Source organism: Larus michahellis, chromosome 10 (genome assembly GCF_964199755.1).
Source record: "Larus michahellis chromosome 10, bLarMic1.1, whole genome shotgun sequence".
NCBI classification, from domain to species: Eukaryota; Metazoa; Chordata; class Aves; order Charadriiformes; family Laridae; genus Larus; species Larus michahellis.
The window spans coordinates 16793314-16809553 of record NC_133905.1 but is presented as its reverse complement, the minus strand read 5'-3'; the positions used below and the strand labels follow the sequence as shown (position 1 = coordinate 16809553).

At 68.6% G+C, this 16240-nt stretch overlaps 2 protein-coding genes across 3 annotated transcripts; one reads left to right on the top strand and one right to left on the bottom strand.

Moving 5' to 3' along the window:
* Positions 1-478: 478 nt before the first annotated feature.
* Positions 479-12796, top strand: SEMA3B (semaphorin 3B). Of its 2 annotated transcripts, none has more exons than XM_074602817.1 (18): positions 479-599; positions 7375-7511; positions 8343-8500; positions 8584-8646; positions 8738-8857; positions 8938-9031; positions 9129-9248; positions 9551-9696; positions 9792-9906; positions 10001-10070; positions 10157-10301; positions 10413-10632; positions 10722-10813; positions 10980-11021; positions 11139-11296; positions 11411-11466; positions 11551-11690; positions 11772-12342. In XM_074602817.1, exons 2-18 carry the CDS (start codon positions 7403-7405, stop codon positions 12210-12212), a joined length of 2289 nt encoding a protein of 762 aa, XP_074458918.1. In that variant the 5' UTR covers positions 479-599; positions 7375-7402; the 3' UTR covers positions 12213-12342. The 2 variants fall into 2 exon arrangements, with proteins under 2 accessions (XP_074458918.1, XP_074458919.1); XM_074602818.1 differs by lacking the exon at positions 479-599 and adding an exon at positions 5457-5551 and having other exon boundaries at positions 11772-12796.
* Positions 12698-15812, bottom strand: LOC141749402 (2'-5'-oligoadenylate synthase 1-like). Its single transcript, XM_074602820.1, has 6 exons — positions 15501-15812; positions 15032-15326; positions 14765-14952; positions 14438-14679; positions 14218-14350; positions 12698-14126 (listed from the first exon to the last, which is right to left on the bottom strand). Exons 1-6 carry the CDS (start codon positions 15684-15686, stop codon positions 13632-13634), a joined length of 1539 nt encoding a protein of 512 aa, XP_074458921.1. The 5' UTR covers positions 15687-15812; the 3' UTR covers positions 12698-13631.
* Between the last annotated feature and the right edge of the window lie 428 nt (positions 15813-16240).

The following is a 16240-nucleotide window of genomic DNA, read 5'->3' as shown; positions in this document are numbered from 1 at the left end:
GGACCACAGGGATGTTTCGCAGGCAGCCAGCCGGCCCCACGGCCATGGCAGGGCAGGGCAGGGCTCCGGGAGTCCTCTGGGGTGAGTCCCCCAGGCACCACGGTGGCAGCAATGTCTCCGTCCGCCTCCTCCAGCCCCGCTGGGGATGTGCTTTGCAGGGGCAGATGAGGCGGGGAGACAGCGATGAGCGCCTTTGCCCTGGCACCCCTCCAGGCAGGGACAGGGATGGCTCCTTAGGGACATTGGGATGCTCTGCGGCTGCCATCAGAGCTCACCTGCACCTCTCCTGCCTTCCCTGCACCAGTGGAGGGGGTGGTGGCACCCCAGAGAGTCCTGGGGTGCCAAGGGGCTGTCCCCGAGTGGCCGCCCGGGTCGCTGGGTGCATGGGGAGGACACGGGACACAGTCGCCTTTTGTTGTTGGTGGCCCCGGGAGCAGGGACCGGGGCTTCATGTCCCCTCCCTCCGCCCCCGCCGCCGGCAGGACTGGCGCCCGACACCGGGGATTTGGGGTTTAAAGAGCAGGCGGCAGCCGCAGCCCCGGCTCACCCGCCAGGCGAGGAGGCAGGCGAGCTCCAGCAGAGCCCACGCACCGCAGCAGGTGAGATGGCGGCCGCGGGACACCGGGCTGCCCCGCCGAGGGGGGCCAGGGGGCTGGGGGGATGTGGCGGTGGAGCTCCCCAGGGGGGAAGGCAGGTCCCTGTGTCCCCTCGGTAGGTGCTGGCTGCCGGCGAGCTCGGACTCGGGCCTGAGAGGGAAGCGGGGGCAACGCCAGGCACATGCCACCTCCTTGTCCCCGTCACCCCACGGCAGAGCGGGGACCCCAGAGCCCTGTTCCAGCTGGGGCAGCTAGTGCCAGCTCAGCCGTGTCAGGGGGCTTCCCAAGCGATGCCCCTTCCCCAGGGCACTGGTTTATGGGAAAGGGGGGGTTTACCTGGTGCCCTCCCACCCCTGGCTCCTCCATCGCGCTTGCCGGCCCAGCCCCAGGCAGGGCTTGCTGTGTCTGGCACCTGGTGGAGCTCTGAGCCGTCCGGGGATGAGGGGAGCCCGACGGCGGGCACCGGGCTGGGCAGGAGCAGGAGCTGGGCCGGCAGACAAGGCCCTATTGTGCCGCGCCGGGGCCGCCGGCTCGCCCGTCAATAGCCGCATTATGTTCGGTGGTGGCCCCCCCAAGCCTTCCCAGCCGCCGCGGCTCTGCGGGAGCACCGTGGGAGGCGATGTGAAGTGGCTGTTGTCTTGCGGGGCTGGGGTGAGAGGAGGAGGGTGGGCAGGCCAGGGTGCCAAGACACCCCCCCACGCCACAGCCAGGCTGGGTGCTGCTGGGTGCCATGGCAGCAGGGTGCTGCGCTCCCCCATGCCACCGGCTTTGGGGACAAGATGGCCTGGATAGGGAGTGGGCAGGCTCAGGGGGCACCCGGGCACCCGTGTCCCCTCTCCTGCCCTCGCTGTCCCACCTGGGCATGTGTCCACCATGCTTAAGGTGGCCACAGCCAGGCTGTGCCACCGGGTGCTACCCCGGGGCAGGAACAAGCATGCGGGCAGTGAGGGGCTGCTGGATGCCACCAGGCCACTGGGAGCAGATGAACAGTCCCGTGTGCTTCCCGGCGACACACACCCCGGCTAAAATTACCAACCCCATGGCAGGGACACCAGCCTATTTTTAAAGCCCGGAGGAGATGGATGCCGCTGGTTGGTGTGGCACAGAGCAGGGCCGGAGGGGCTGGGGCAGGGCAGCGGGCCGGGGGGGGCTCAGCCAGCATCTCTCCTGCCCTCCCGCCGGGACAGGGACAGGGACAGGCCAGTGACAGAGAGTCTGCATGCCGTGTCCCACGTGTTGTGGCGCTGCTGAGGCTTCTGCCCCACTGGGATGGTTTTGAGGAGCTTCAAGCGGTTTTCAGCGCACGGGATGCAGTCGCCCTACCTGCCCCGGAGCCAGCCCAGTAGGATCCTAGAAGCCCTGGATCCCTCCTTTTCCCAAAAAGCCGTTGCGCAGCACCAGGAGGATGGATGCCTCCTTCTTCATCACCACCCCAAAGGTTCACTGTGCACCCCACGGCTCGGTCCCACAGCAGGGAGACCCGATGGTGGCTCCCCAAACGTGCCCAGGCACTGGGTGCTGGGTGCACCCCATGTCCCCTGGGCGGCCCAGCTCAGCCCGGTGCGGGTGGGGACAATTAAAAAGGGATTAGCCGGGCTACACCGGCATGGCGCTGCCGGGAGCCGGTACCTAATCCTGGCAGGAATGTGCTGGGGCCACACGGGTCCCTGCTGCGGGGGTCTCACACCAGCATGTTGTGGGGCGGGGAGGTGGATGTAGGTTCGGGGGGGTGTATCCGTAGACAGGGTGTGAGCCCTGAGCTGGTGTCCCCTGTGGGACATCGCCACCACACTGCACTATGAGGATGCAGCTGGCTCGGGTACATCACTGGGCTAGGCCCTTGCACTGGCACGCGTGACACCCCACAGGCTCTGTCTGACACATCCTGCCCTTGCACTAGGGATGTGGTGGCCACCTGATGCCAACCTGTGGCCCGACACCACGTGCCACAGGGACACGCAGCCCTTCCCTGCCTTGGTGCACAGCTGAGGCAGGCGTGCCGGCGAGGAGACACCGGCATGCCCATCAAAGCAGTGATGGCAGAGACCCCCATGGTGTTCATGGCACCGCAGGGCTCACCTCGCCCCCCCCGGATAAGCCACAGGCTGTGGCTTGGCACAGGGAGCCAGCCTGGCCAGGGATGGAGGAGCCACACAGGCAGCCGGTGAGGGGCCCCGTGCCGGGGGGATTCCCAAAGGAATCCTAAAGCCACGTCTTTTGTGCAGTCGCAAACCACTGAGGGTTTTTTGGGGTGGCCAGGCCCAGGAGGCACCAGCTCGAGGAGGGTGTCCCCATGCCCGGGCCATTGGTGCAGGCTGGGGTGAGGATGCCTCCCCTCCCTCTGCGCCCTCCTATCCCCCTGGCAAGCCGGCAGTGTCACCAGGAGTGCTGGCAAAGGCCACCTCGCCGCACAAGCACATCTCTTGGCTGAGCCCAGCTGGCACAGGGACACCTACAGCACCAGCTGGCACGACGCAGCTCACCTCGTCCCCCTGGGTTTTGTCTGGCCCCGGCCATGGTGGTTCCACAGGGGCGAAGGGCTGCTCCTCAGCCTCCAGGGACATGGGGGACACCCTGCGGCCACCTCACTCGCTTTGGGACACCCCACAGGTCCCCACAGCATCACCAGGGCTCTCCCAGCAAGGTACCACTTGCTCTTGGGGTGCAGGATTTATCCCCATCCTGGTGGCTAGTAGATGCCCATCCCAGCCCATCTTCTTCCGTGAAGGCTTTCCAGCAGCCGCAGGTCCAGGTCCCCCATCCGACAGCATGGATACATCCTGTGCCGTGCTGGCTCGCCCACTGGCACAGGAGGTGCAGGAGCTGTTGGCCGCTGCTTGCCGCTGTGCCACCCCCAGGAGCCCTGCAGAGGCAGAGAGGAGCCGTTTCCTACCGCAAACACCGCTGGGGGCTTGGGCGCTGCCAGTTGGAGCTACCAATGCTCGCCGGAGACGGAAGTGCTGGGAGAGATTTGGCCCAGGCAGCAGATCCCCAGGGGTGCGGATCCACCCGGCGGCAGGAAAAAGGGATCAAAGAGCAAAGGTGCCGGCACCTGCTCGCGCCGGTGGCGGTGACACCCCCGCGCTGGCAGGGAGCCAGGCTGCTGGCACCCGGCCATGCCGGCCTCCCCGGTGCTGGCAGCGAGCGCAGGGATGCAGGCAGCATGCCGGTGGCGATGCCCCATTCCAGCTGGGGACCGTCACCCTGCCAGCCCCCCTGCCGGCTTCATCCCTTGTCAGGAACATCCCCATCAGGGTGAGAAGGGGTGTCCGGCGGGCGACGTGGCGCATGCATCCCTCCCGCGCAGTTTCTTTTTTCCGGAATGGAAGCCCGGCCCTTCTGACGCCTGATGGTTTCTCCAGGCGGAGCTGCTGCCGCCAGCGAGGTCCCTGCAGGGCTCCCGGGGTGACAGTGACGTCACTCGGCCACCTCGCCACGTGTGCCGGGAGCGGTGCCGGGTGGAAAGGTCCCAGCTGGGTGGAGGGAAACTGAGGCACGGTGGTGGCACAGCAAGGGAAGGTGTCCACTGGGAAGGGCTGGGCACAGTGTCCCTGTCCCCACTGTCCCAGCCAGGCAGGCCCAACCCTGTTGGGGGCCACCCAGCCCAAAGTCCCGCTGTGTCACCTGGGCAAAGTCTTATGGCGAAGTAACCCCTGCCATACCAGTGCCAGCAGCTCCCCGTCCCCTCACTGTCCCTGTCCCCCTTGATGCTGGGCCGGCGCTATGGCACAACCGGGAGGGCAGAGGGTGCCACCCGTGCCGTCAGCAGGAGGGTTACCAGCAGCGAGACGGAAGGGCATTGCCCGGGCACCCTGCCTGCGCCTGCCTGCACAGCTGCCTGCCGAACCCGCTGCCTGCCCACGCCAGCTCTCTACCTGCACCTGCACCTGCCTGCACCCGCTGCCTGCTGGCACCCCCCCCCCCGCCCCCGCCTCCCTGCTCACCCTGCACCTGCCTGCACCCGCTGCCTGCCTGCCTGCCCGCACCCCTGCCTCCCTGCTCATGCCAGACCTGCCTTCCTCAACTGCTGCATCCACAGGTAGGGACAGCTAGGGAGGGAGGAGGGAGGGAGGGTGACAAGGGAAGGGGTGGCCCCCAAGGCAGCCCATGTGTTGTGTCCTCCTCCTGCCCCGAGTCCTGCCCGCCGAGGCGCGCGTGGCCCCGCTGCCGGCACCGCTCGGCACTTGCTATTCTTGGCAGCGGTGGCTGGAAAATGGGAGGCAGCGGAGGAATTTTGTTTGCTCCAGGCTGGGCCCGGGCCAGACATCTGGGCTGCAGCTGAGCGGGGCGCGGGACCAGCCCCCCGCCGCCCCCGGAATGGCCCCCGCTGCCCCCTGGTGTGGCCCCTCAGCACCCCTCGGCACAGCCGCCGGCACCCCACACCCGGGCAGGCCGGTGGCTGGCGAAGGGAGGAGGTGGCCCAGCCACTGGTGTGCTGAGCCACTGGTGTGATGAGCGTGGCGTCCTCGGCTCTGCCCCGGGTGGGGGCAGTGTGTGTCACGGAGGGTGTCACTGTGGGCTGTGTGGGGTGGCAGCGTGGCTGTGGGGGGGGGGGGGAGCGGGTGGGTGGGTGCCTGGGTGGTTTGGCAGGTGTGTGTCTGAGCACACGTCTGTTTACACGTGTGTGCGGGTGTAGTCACACGTGTGTGCGCGTGTTTGCACGCACGTGTGTTTCCACGCGTGTGTGTGTGCGCACACGTGTGTCACCGCGTGTGCTCGCACACGTCTGTGTGTGCCCGTGGGGGGGGGTGGGGGGGTGGGCCGGGTGCTCGTGCCCGCCCCCGCTCGCACGCGTGCATGTGTTTGCACGCGAGTGTGCGTGTGCGCGTGCCCCCGGGGCCCCGCCCCGCCCCGCCCCGCCCCCCCACCCCCCGCCGGGGCCGCCCCGGTCCCTCCCGGCGGACGCGGAGGGCGGGGCCGGGCCGGGACGAGCCGAGCCGGGACCCGGGACCCAGGTGGGTGCCGGGGGCCGGGCAGGGTGCGGGGTGTGCCGGGGCAGGGGGGGCTCCCGGGGCCGGGACGGGGCGGGGGGGTGTCCCGGGACGGGATCTCTGCGCTGCCGTCGGGGGTCTGCCCGGGTGGCACCGGGGGGGGGGCACTGGTGTCGGGGTCCTTGTCCCGGCTGGCACCGGGAGGGCTGTGTCTGCCCGGGCCGGCACCGGGGGGTTGTGTCCGTACCGGGGCTGGGGGGGGGGCGGTTGGCACCGGGGGTCACCGGGGGCTGGATCTGCCGGTGCTGGCACAGGGGGTCTCCTGTGATGCCGCCGCTGCCCGTCCATCCCCCTCGACCCCCCAGCCTGCCCCCCGTGCCAGCATCGGGCTGGGACAGCCGCGGGGGGAGATCCATACCCGGGGGTCTGCCCTGGCCCCTCGGTGGGGGCTGGCAGGTGCCGGGCAGGCGGGAGGACCCCCGGTGCCCCCGCCACGGCCCTCTCTGGCTGGCAGCCGGGGGGAGCTGGCAGAGCCCGGCGGGTCTCCCGCCTCGTCCCAGTGCCTCTGGAAATGCCATTAGCGCCTGCCGCCCTCACGCCAGGCCACCAGGCATTCCACCCCTGTGGCTCCGTGCCCGGTCGGGGCCACTTGCCACTGCCCGCTGCCTGCCTGGGACCTGACCCCCCCACTGCCAGCCCGGGACGGGGCAGCCCCTGCCCTCAGGAGCCCAGGGCAAGCCCCGTCCGGCCGTGCCGGGCAGCAGGCAGACGTGCCCAGATGTGTGTCAGGCACTGCCACCCATGCGTGCTTCCCTGGCCCGGCACCCACCACGGCCTGGCCTGAGCGGGGCGGCAGAACTTGGGGGCGGTTGCGCTGAGCCCCGGTGCCGCAGTGGGGCTTCAGTTGCCGCCAGTGTCTCAGTGAAGCCCCGGTGGCTGCGGCACGGGTGAAACCCATCGACTGCGCCGGGGGCCGATGGCTGGCGTGGCTGGGCTTGTGCTTCGCACGCGGCGCAGGGCGGTGCCGGCTGGCACGTCCTGGCTGCCTGCGGCTGCCCGGGGCTGCCACGGCGTGGCCGGCGGGCGAGGCGGGGAGCCGCGTGTTGGCGTGATGCTCACGATAACTATCACCTCCTGCTCCTCGGGGGGCAGCGTGCCGGTGCCGGAGCCAGAGGAGCTCTTCCCCTACCCCGTGGTGGGCACACCAGTGTGGGCCCCTCGGGGGCGATGTGGGCACCTGCTCGGCCAGAGCCCTCCCAAACCCAGCTCCCATTCTCAGGGTGGTATAACGAGGACCAGGGGCCAAACGGTGGGGGCTGCAGGGGAAACTGTGGCACGAGACCCCATGACTCCCACGATGCCCAGCTTGCCTGGTGCTTGGGAGCCTACTGCCTGCCCAGGGTGCCCTGTCCGGCTGGAACCACCCCGGTGCTCACCCCGTCCCCGCAGGGCAGCTCTGTGCTTGCAGGCAGGACCAGACAGAGCCCAGCACCCTCTTGCCAGCAGGGCTTAGGCAGGGATGGGGAGGGTCCAGCCTGGGTGCTGCGCGTCCGAGCTGCCTCAGTTTCCCCACGGGCAGGAGTGGTAGGGCGGCTCCCAGAGCCTCTTTGGTTTGGGATCAAATTAACGGGGGCTTGAAAACCGGGGAGGGATGCAGCTGGCCTGCGTCCCCCCAGCAATCACCAGCTTAAGCCCAGCGCAGGGGGTCCCCTCGTGCCATGCGGGGTTGTCCTATGCCGATGCTTGGGGCTCTCCGGATCCCATCGGCAGCGCCGGGGAGGGATCGTGGTCTGGGGCTGCGGGGAGGGGGCTGTAACCCGAGCTGAGGTCTCGCTTCTCTGCCCCAGCCGCGGGGCCGCCAGCCAGACCCCGGCCATGAGCCGCACGCTGCTCCTGCTCCTGCTCCTGCTCCTGCTGCGCGGCCCCGCCGCCGCCGGCCGCCCCCCGCCCGCTGCCACCCCCCGCCTCAAGCTGGCCTTCCCCGGTGAGTTGGGACATGGGCAGCGTGAGGGGGACGCGGGGCCGGGCGTGGGTGCACCGGTGCCATGTCAGCACCCAGCATTGTCCCCGGGGGATGGGAGCATCCTGGGGGGAGACGGGCAACATGGCGGGAGGGGGGTGAAACCCCGGTGCTGCCGCCTCACCGGCACCAGTGCTGCCCCCGCCACGGGCTGCCGGGCTTTGGCATGGGCTGCCAGGTAGCTCGCCTGATGGCAGGCCCCCCAGGGCCACCTGCCTGCCCTTGGGGCCATGCCTGCGCTCTCGGCCCCCGGCATGTACCGGCTCAGGTGCCTGTCCCCCTGCAGAGCACCGCAGCAGCACTCTCCAGTCCCGGCTATGCCACGTCCGGCAGGGACACCATGCTGGCCAGGGAGCCGGTGCCTTGTCCCAGCTGGCCACCCTGTGGGCTCCAGCACGGCACGGGGGGCTTTGTCCGGCGGCGGGTCCCAGAGAGCGCACTCCTCCCAGCCGGACAAAGGGCTGTTTGTTCCCGCCACGGTGGGATTAGCTCCGTGGGGCAGGGAACGGCCCCTTCTCTCCCGCCACCTCCCGCCGGGCTGGGGAGCACAGGGATGGGTGCTGGGGGGCACGGGGATGGGTGTCAGGCTGGCGTGGGGATGGGTGCTGTGCCGGCACAGGGCTGGTGAACCCGGTCAAGCCAGTGGGACAGGTTTGGGGGAGGGGGTGGCAGGTCGGGGGGGCCATGGCCAGACCTGGGTTCCCCCAGGGTGTGTAGCCGGGGCAGGGGAGCGTGCCGGGCAGCGGCGGGTGCAGCGATGGGGCCGGGCTGAGCGGTGCCGGCGGGTCCCGGCAGAGCTGCGGGCTCGCCACGGGCTGCGCCTCTTCACGCTGGAGCGCTCCTGCTGCTACGAGGCCCTGCTGCTGGACGAGGAGCGCGGCCGCCTCTTCGCCGGCGCCCAGAACCACCTCCTCTCCCTGGCCCTGGATGACATCAGCCAGCGGGACAGGAAGGTAACGAGCGGGGACAGGGACACGCCAGCTGGGTGACCCTGGGCGCACCGTGGGACTGCGAGCATCCCCCTCTCCCCCCGCAGATCTACTGGCCGGCGCCGGTGGAGTGGAGGGAGGAGTGCAACTGGGCTGGCAAGGACATCACCGTGAGTGCCAGGGGACCGCAGCGTGTTTGGGGGGTGCCGGGGGTGCCGAGGGGCTGCCCCATCGCCACCTCCCCGTGCCCTCCCCCCCCAGGCCGAGTGCATGAACTTTGTGAAGATCCTGCACCCCTACAACCGGACCCACCTGTACGCCTGCGGCACCGGCGCCTTCCACCCCGTCTGTGCCTTTGTGGAGGCCGGCCAGCACGCGGAGGTGAGACCCCCCCCCACCCAGCACCTCCGCGAGCTCCCCCTGCTGCCACCCCCCCATCTCCCACCCTTACGCCCCTCCAGGAGCCCCTCTTCAAGCTGGACCCCCGGCACACCGAGGACGGCAAGGGGAAGAGCCCCTACGACCCCCGGCACGCAGCCGCCTCCGTCCTCGTGGGTAAGGGAGAGCCGAGCCCGGCCCCCCATGGGGGGCAGCCATGGTCGGGGGGGTTGCCTGGGGGGTTGCCCGTAACGCTTCCCTCGGTGCCTGCCAGGCGAGGAGCTCTACTCTGGGGTGGCCACCGATCTGATGGGACGGGACTTTACCATCTTCCGCAGCCTGGGCCGGCGTCCCTCCATCCGTACCGAGCAGCACGACTCTCGCTGGCTCAACGGTCAGTGCCGGGGAGCGGGAGGGCAGCGGGGCCACCAGCACACACCGGCGTGGCCACGCTGCTCCCTGGAGGCATTGGGGCAACAAGTCCGTACCCCGTCCTCTGCTGCCTGTGCAGGGTGATTTGGGGGGTCTCTGTGCCCCCCTCAGGCTCTCAGTGCCCGGTGGGGTCCCACCCTCACCCTGCCTCACTGCAGCCGGGCGGGGGGTGTCTGTGCCCACCTGGGACCCCGGCGGGTGCCCCAGGGTCCCCAGGGAGCAGAGCTAGCGGGAGCACTGGAGGCGGCACCCCTCTGCCCCCAGAACCCAAGTTCGTGGCTGTTTTCTGGGTGCCGGAGAGCGAGGACCCCGACGATGACAAGATCTACTTCTTCTTCCGCGAGACGGCGGTGGAGCGGCAGCAGGGGCTGGGCAAGACCAGCTTCGCCCGCATCGGCCAGATCTGCCGGGTGAGCGCGTCTGCGGGTGGGCGGGCTGGGGGCCAGGGGTGCCCATGGGTGTCCCCCTGTTGCTGCTGACAGTGGAGCCCTCCCTCTCCCGGCAGAATGACGTGGGTGGGCAGCGCAGCCTGGTGAACAAGTGGACCACCTTCCTGAAGGCTCGGCTCGTCTGCGCCGTGCCGGGACCTGACGGGGCAGACACACATTTCGATGAGCTCCGTGAGTGCCAGGGCGGGGGGACACCCACAAACACAGGGTGGCCGTGGGCGTCCCTGGCATGTCAGGGCAGTGCTAATGCCCCCCCTGCTTGCAGGGGACGTTTTCCTGCTGCAGACAAGGGACAAGCGCAACCCCCTGGTCTACGCCATCTTCTCCACCTCCAGGTCGAGCACCCTCCCCACCACCACCCCCCCCATGCCCCGCTGGTGCCCCTGTCGCCCCTCACATTGTCCTCTCTCTCTCCCGCCAGCTCTGTTTTCCAGGGCTCGGCCATCTGCGTCTACACCATGGCTGACATCCGCCGGGCTTTCCTGGGCCCCTTCGCGCACAAGGAGGGTCCCAACTACCAGTGGGTGTCCTACCAGGGCCGCGTGCCGTACCCTCGTCCGGGCATGGTACGTGGCGTGGGGATGTCCCGCCTGGTGCCGCTGGTGGGATGCTGGTACCCAGGGTAGTGGGGAGCAAGTCCCCCCCCCGCCAGCTGAGTCAGCATCGCTTCCCCGCAGTGCCCCAGCAAAACCTTCGGCACCTTCGGCTCCACCAAGGACTTCCCGGACGAGGTGATCCAGTTTGCTCGGCATCACCCGCTGATGTACAACCCCGTGCTGCCCCACGGCCACCGCCCCCTCTTCCTGCAAGCGGCCGTGCCCTACACCTTCACCCGCATTGCCGTGGACCGTGTCACCGCCGCCGATGGCCACTACGACGTCCTCTTCATCGGCACAGGCACGTGGTGACCCTGGGGTTGGGGCAGGGGGTGAGATTTGGGGGTTGCCGGGGCTGGGACCCCCGGCCTCACCCCTCCCTACCCGCAGATGTGGGCACGGTGCTGAAGGTGGTCTCAGTGCCCACAGAGAGCTGGCACCGCATGGAGCCACTGCTGCTGGAGGAGCTGCAGGTCTTCCAGGTGAGGGGGAGGGGGGCCTGCGCCCCTCCACTCAGACCCCCCCTCCTTGTGCCGCCCATGCTCTGGGTCATGCCAGGGCATTCCAACTGCTGGGATGTGGGAGCTGGCAGCCCAGACCCCTGCGTCCTCCCGCACACCCTGACTCCTGCCCACGCTCTGCCCGCAGGACGCCTCCCCCATCACCAGCCTGCAGCTCTCCTCCAAGCGGGTAAGGGGGGACCCTGCCTGGGTCCCTGTGTCCCACTGTGGCTCTGCTGTGGCTCTGTCCCGCCCCGTGCCGTGGTGCAGGGGTGTTCAGCCCCACGTTTTTCCACACCCCCCCCAGCAACAGCTCTACGCCGGCTCGGCCACAGCGCTGGCCCAGCTGCCCCTGCACCGATGTGGCGCCTACGGCAAAGCCTGCGCCGAGTGCTGCCTGGCCCGGGACCCCTACTGCGCCTGGGATGGCACCGCCTGCACCCGCTACGTGCCCAACACAAAGAGGTAGGTGAGGTGCCAAGGCTTGGTGCTGGGGCGGCCAGCCAGCCTCGAGGCCAGGGTGAGGGGCACGGGCCTGGCTGCCGCAGCCCCTGCTCCTCCTCCACCACCTTCCCGCAGGCGTTTCCGCCGGCAGGACGTCCGCAACGGTGACCCCAACGTGCTTTGCTCCGAAGGTGAGCTGGGACATGGCCGGCGGTTGGGGGTCAGCCCTGCCGAGGCAAGAGGGTGACAGCCAGGCAATGTCATCCCCCCGCCAGACCCGCGGCAGGGCAGTGTGCCCCAGAAGCAGCTCTACGGGGTGGAGGGCAGCACCGCCTTCCTGGAGTGCATCCCCAGATCCCTGCAAGCCCAGGTCCTCTGGACCTACCAGCGCACCCCGGATGACCCGCAGCGAGAGGTAGGCTTTCCCGGGCTGGGTGCCACCGGCGGGACTGTGCCGTGCTGAGCTGACCCCCTGTCCCCGGTGGGGGTGCCACAGGTGCAGGTGGACGAGCGGGTGGTGCGGACGGAGCGGGGTGTCCTGCTGCGCAGCGTGCAGCGTGCCGACGCCGGCCTCTACCTCTGCCACGCCACCGAGCACGGCTTCACCCAGCCCCTGCTGCGGCTCTCCCTGGAGGTCATCAGCGCCCGGCAGGCAGCGGGCACGGCCCCTGCCACAGACACCCAGCTTGCCGCCGGCCCCCCCGGCCGCAAAGTCTGGTACCGGGACTTCCTCCAGCTGGTGGAACGCCCACCGCTGGGATCCGCCGATAGGGTCTGCCAGCGGCTCTGGAGCCGGGGGAGACCCCCACCACCCCCCCGCACCCACGCCGGACCCCCCGGACGCGGGCAGAGCGAGGAGCCGCGCAAAGCCCGCCGCCGGCGTACCCACGAGGGGCCGCGGGCAGAGCGGGGTCCCCGCAGCGCATCCCCCTGGTGACCCCGAGGCCGGCCCCGGGCACCGGGCTCTGCCTAGGAGCGGGGCCGCGGGCAGGGGCAAAGCCCCCCCCCCGGCCTCGGCCGCCCCTCCGGCAGCACCGGAGCTTGGCACGGTCAGTGGCGGGGGGGGCTGTGGCTCTGGGGCCAGGAGGGCAGCTGGGCTGACTGCCCCCCCCGAGGGGCTGCCGGCCACCCTCACCACCGGCTCCAGCACCGGTGGGGGGGACCCAGCCGGCTGCCGGCACCGCAGAGTCACCGAAATATTTATTAACGACTGTTACGGATGAATGTAAACCTGCCCCCGTGGGGGTGGCAGGGCCAGGCTGTGACTCCCCCGCCCCGAGGCATGGTGCCGTGGGGGTACGGGGCAGCAGGGCCACCCTCGGGTCCCGGCGGGGCTGTGGGTGGGAGCAGGACCCCGGAGAGGCAGGATGGGCGCTGGTGGGACGGGGGGGGATCCAGTGGGAGAATGGGTGCCCGGGGAGGAGATGGGGGCAGGCACAGAGGTGGTGCCCAGCACCCCGGGTGCAGAGCAGTGGCACGGGGGGGGCTTGTACTAATTGTGCACAATAAAGCAGAAGATTCAGCCCAGGGTCGTGCATCTGCCCCGGGGAGCACTCGGGGGGGCTAGGGGGGGCGGGTGGGTGAGCTACAGCAGGGACCCCCTCTGGCATCCCAAGCCAAGGGGGTCGGGGTGCTTGGATGGGGGGCCCAAGTCCCACAGGGACATCACCAAGGCTGATGGGGTCTCCCCAGGGTTACAGCTCCCCACACTTTGCTTTCGTTTCTGGAAGAGGAAAACCGAAAATTGACTTGGCGTGTCCCCAGTGTCAACAGCCCCGCACATAAGGCAGTGACAGGAGGTGACCTCGGGGCGTGGGCACAGGCACCCCCTGCCCTGGGCAGGGCCTGGAGCAGGGTCCCGGTGGTGGGATGCTGCCTGCAGCCAGCTGGGCACCCAGGGCAGGAGCCCCCCAGGGAGCAGGGGGCGACAAAACCCCGAGGTTGGGGCCACTTTAATTTCATGGTGATGATGCCATCAGGGCGGTGGCCCGGGAAGGTTTAAAAGCTGCTGCAGGCAGGAGCAGGCAGAGAATGGAAATGTTTTTTTCCTGAGGTCTAGCTGGCATCGGGCTGGCACCCCTGACCCCACCAGGCACCTCAGGCTTGGGCAGCACCCATGTATCCCTGTGCTGTCCCAGCAGCCGGTGGCATTGATGTCCCCCACCTCATCTCAATAGGGTTCCCCCTTACCACTACCCACCCCCCTGTGCCACTTTGCACCATCCACAACCCATCGAACAGCACAAGGATCTACTAAAGCTTTTATTTCCAGCACACATGGCTTCGGGGTACAGTAGCATCTGCTGGTGCCAGGGGGGTGATGCTCAGGAGGGCAAGCAGGCAGGGACTGGGGGTGTCAGGGACCTGCGCCCCCCCGGAGCCGCAGGAGCATGAAGATGGTGCTCATGGGCTGGATGTTGTAGTCTGCCAGCGTGTGCTGGTCCTCCAGAGGCCTGGACTCATATGTCAGGTACAGCTGGTCGGGGTGAGGCCCATTCCGCCTGTGGATCTGCTCCTTTAGCTGCCGGACAGTGTCGGTGGGACACACCGTGTAGGTGGTGCTCCGGTTCTTGTCGTCCTTCACGAAGACGTCCATCGTCTGGGGCTCGGTCTGCAGCAGCAACAGCGTGGTGCTGTAGAAGATGCCGTAGGTGGCCAAGGTATTGCCATCCTGCAGGATGAGGCTGCTCATTCCCGACTCCTGCTGCGCCAGGCGCTGCCTGTACCAGGGGATGCCCCACTTCTGATCAATCATCTCCTTCAGCTCATTGATGGTGGTGCCCGGGCTGACGGTCTTTGTCAGGCTGGTGCCCGACAGCTGCTTCACCTCAATCGTCACGGGCTTGGCCGGCTGTGGGGACAGGAGAATGGGTGGGCAAAGTGGGCAGGGGTGAGGGCTCTAGGGAGGGGTCCGCGATGCCTGCAGGCGCCGGCAGCCTTACCTGCACGGCCCAAGGCTTGGCAGTGCTGACACAGGGCAGCAAACGGTCACGGGCAGCTTCCTGTGCCACCAGGTCCCATCTATTGCCTTGTCCCAGGATCCCTGTGGGGTCGGCGGGGTCCAGGATGATGGGGCTGTGAACACAGAGGGTGGGCGCTGCCATCAGCCCCGGGCAGTGCCACGGGGCGGGTGGCATGGGTCCCACCGGGCACGGTCCTCACCAGGGTTGGCGCAGCAGGCTCTTCACATGGGCGCCGATCTCTCTGTGCTGGAGCAAGTAGTACGCCTCCCAGTAGATGCAGATCTCCTGGGGTCGGCAGAGCAGCTCCAGCACCGTACGGAAGCCCTCAGCCATTTTGAAGAATTCATTGGAGCCTGTGCCCTGCTCCCAGGCGTAGATGGTCAGCAGCTCCAGAGCATACTTGGGAGGCAGGTCCTTGGTGTGGTACCGTGGCTTCACCCTCTGGGGAGAAGATGAGGATGGGGGTGAGAGCTGGCTGGGGGGGGTGCCCGGTGGGTGCCAGGGAAGGCAGGTGGCAGCCCCTCACCTCCTTGTACCAGTGCTTGACCAGGCGCAGGAGGCTTTTCAGCTTGGCAGGATAACGCTTCACAAACTTCTTCTGCAGCTCAGTGAAGCAGGGGGAGAACTCCCCGGCGCTGCCTTTGGCTCTCAGAAGCTCCACGTAGGCTGCCTCGTACAAGCTCGGGTTCAGCCAGTCGTCCCGTCTTACCTGTCCTGTGGGGCGAGAAGGAGGGTGAGAGCCATCCCAGCACTGAGGCCACAGCCCAGCCCCATGCCAGCCCACAGCCCTTACCCAAGGCGTCGTAGGCAGGCAGGATGTCCACGTCGGTGGACTCCGAGTTCACCTTGGAGCAGAGGGTGAGGCTGATGGAGCGCGGCATATTGCCGGGACCCTTGTACCGGGGCTCAGTGATGTTCACGGTGAACATCAGGCTCTGCCTGCAGTCATCCAGCCTCCTCTTGATCAAATCCAGGATACCCGTTCTATTCTGCTTCTGCTGCTGGTAGCTGGAGAAGCAGCTGAGGAAGAGCACCACATCGGCATCGGAGTTGTTCCGCAGGGCTGTGCCCTTGCCTGATGAGCCGCCCTGTGGAGAGATGCCCTGCCCACTCAGCACGGCTGCCCCTCAGCGCGGGAACCGCCTGCCACCATTCCTGGGGCTGCCAGGGGAAACCGAGGCAGGGCATGAGCTGGAGCAGCAGGACAGAGGGAAGGGTGGCAGCAGGGGTGCTGGCTGGTCCCTGAGCCGGCCAGTGCTCACCTTGACGGTCTTGTTGACATGGATGTTGGTCTCCTTCAGGAAGCAGTCCTTCTTCAGGAATTCACAGATTTGATTCGTTGTCCACTTCACCTGGTCGCTGAATTCCGTGCTGGGCTGCAGGACATCCATGATCCAGGCGTCCAGCCTCTCGGCGGTCACCGTCAGCAGCCCGTTCGTGTCTTCCATCCTGCTAGGTGTGGGAGCGTGGCCGCTCCCTCGGCTCTCTCCTGGCTTGCTGCCTCTCCTCTGCCCACTCCTCCCTGCCTGCAGCGCTCTCTCTGCCCGCTCCCGCCTGCAGCGGCTTTTAAACCTTCCAGGGACTGCGATGGCGATGGTGTCACCACAACAACGATGGCGTCACCACCGGGAAGTTAAGGTGGCCACTGCCTCCCGGTTTCGCTTTTCCCCGTCCCCTGCTCCCGTCTCCTCGGGGGTCCCCCAAGTGCCCCGGTGCCACATCCGCAGGGGCTGGGAGGGGACAGGAGGGGCTGCACGGCACCGCCATCACGCCGGCAGCTGGCTGAGGGGCAGCAGCAACAGTGGCAGCACAGGCAGCTGCCTGCAGGCTGGGTCTGGGGTGCTGCAGGACCTCGTAGCTCGGGGTGTCTGCAGTGGCACAGGGTCTGCCCTGGGTGCCCAGCTGGCCGCAGGCAGTGTCCCACCACCGGGACCCCGCACCAGGCCCTGCCCGGGGCCGGGAGTGCCCTGCCTGCCCCTGCGCCTGCCTGTGCACACACCAG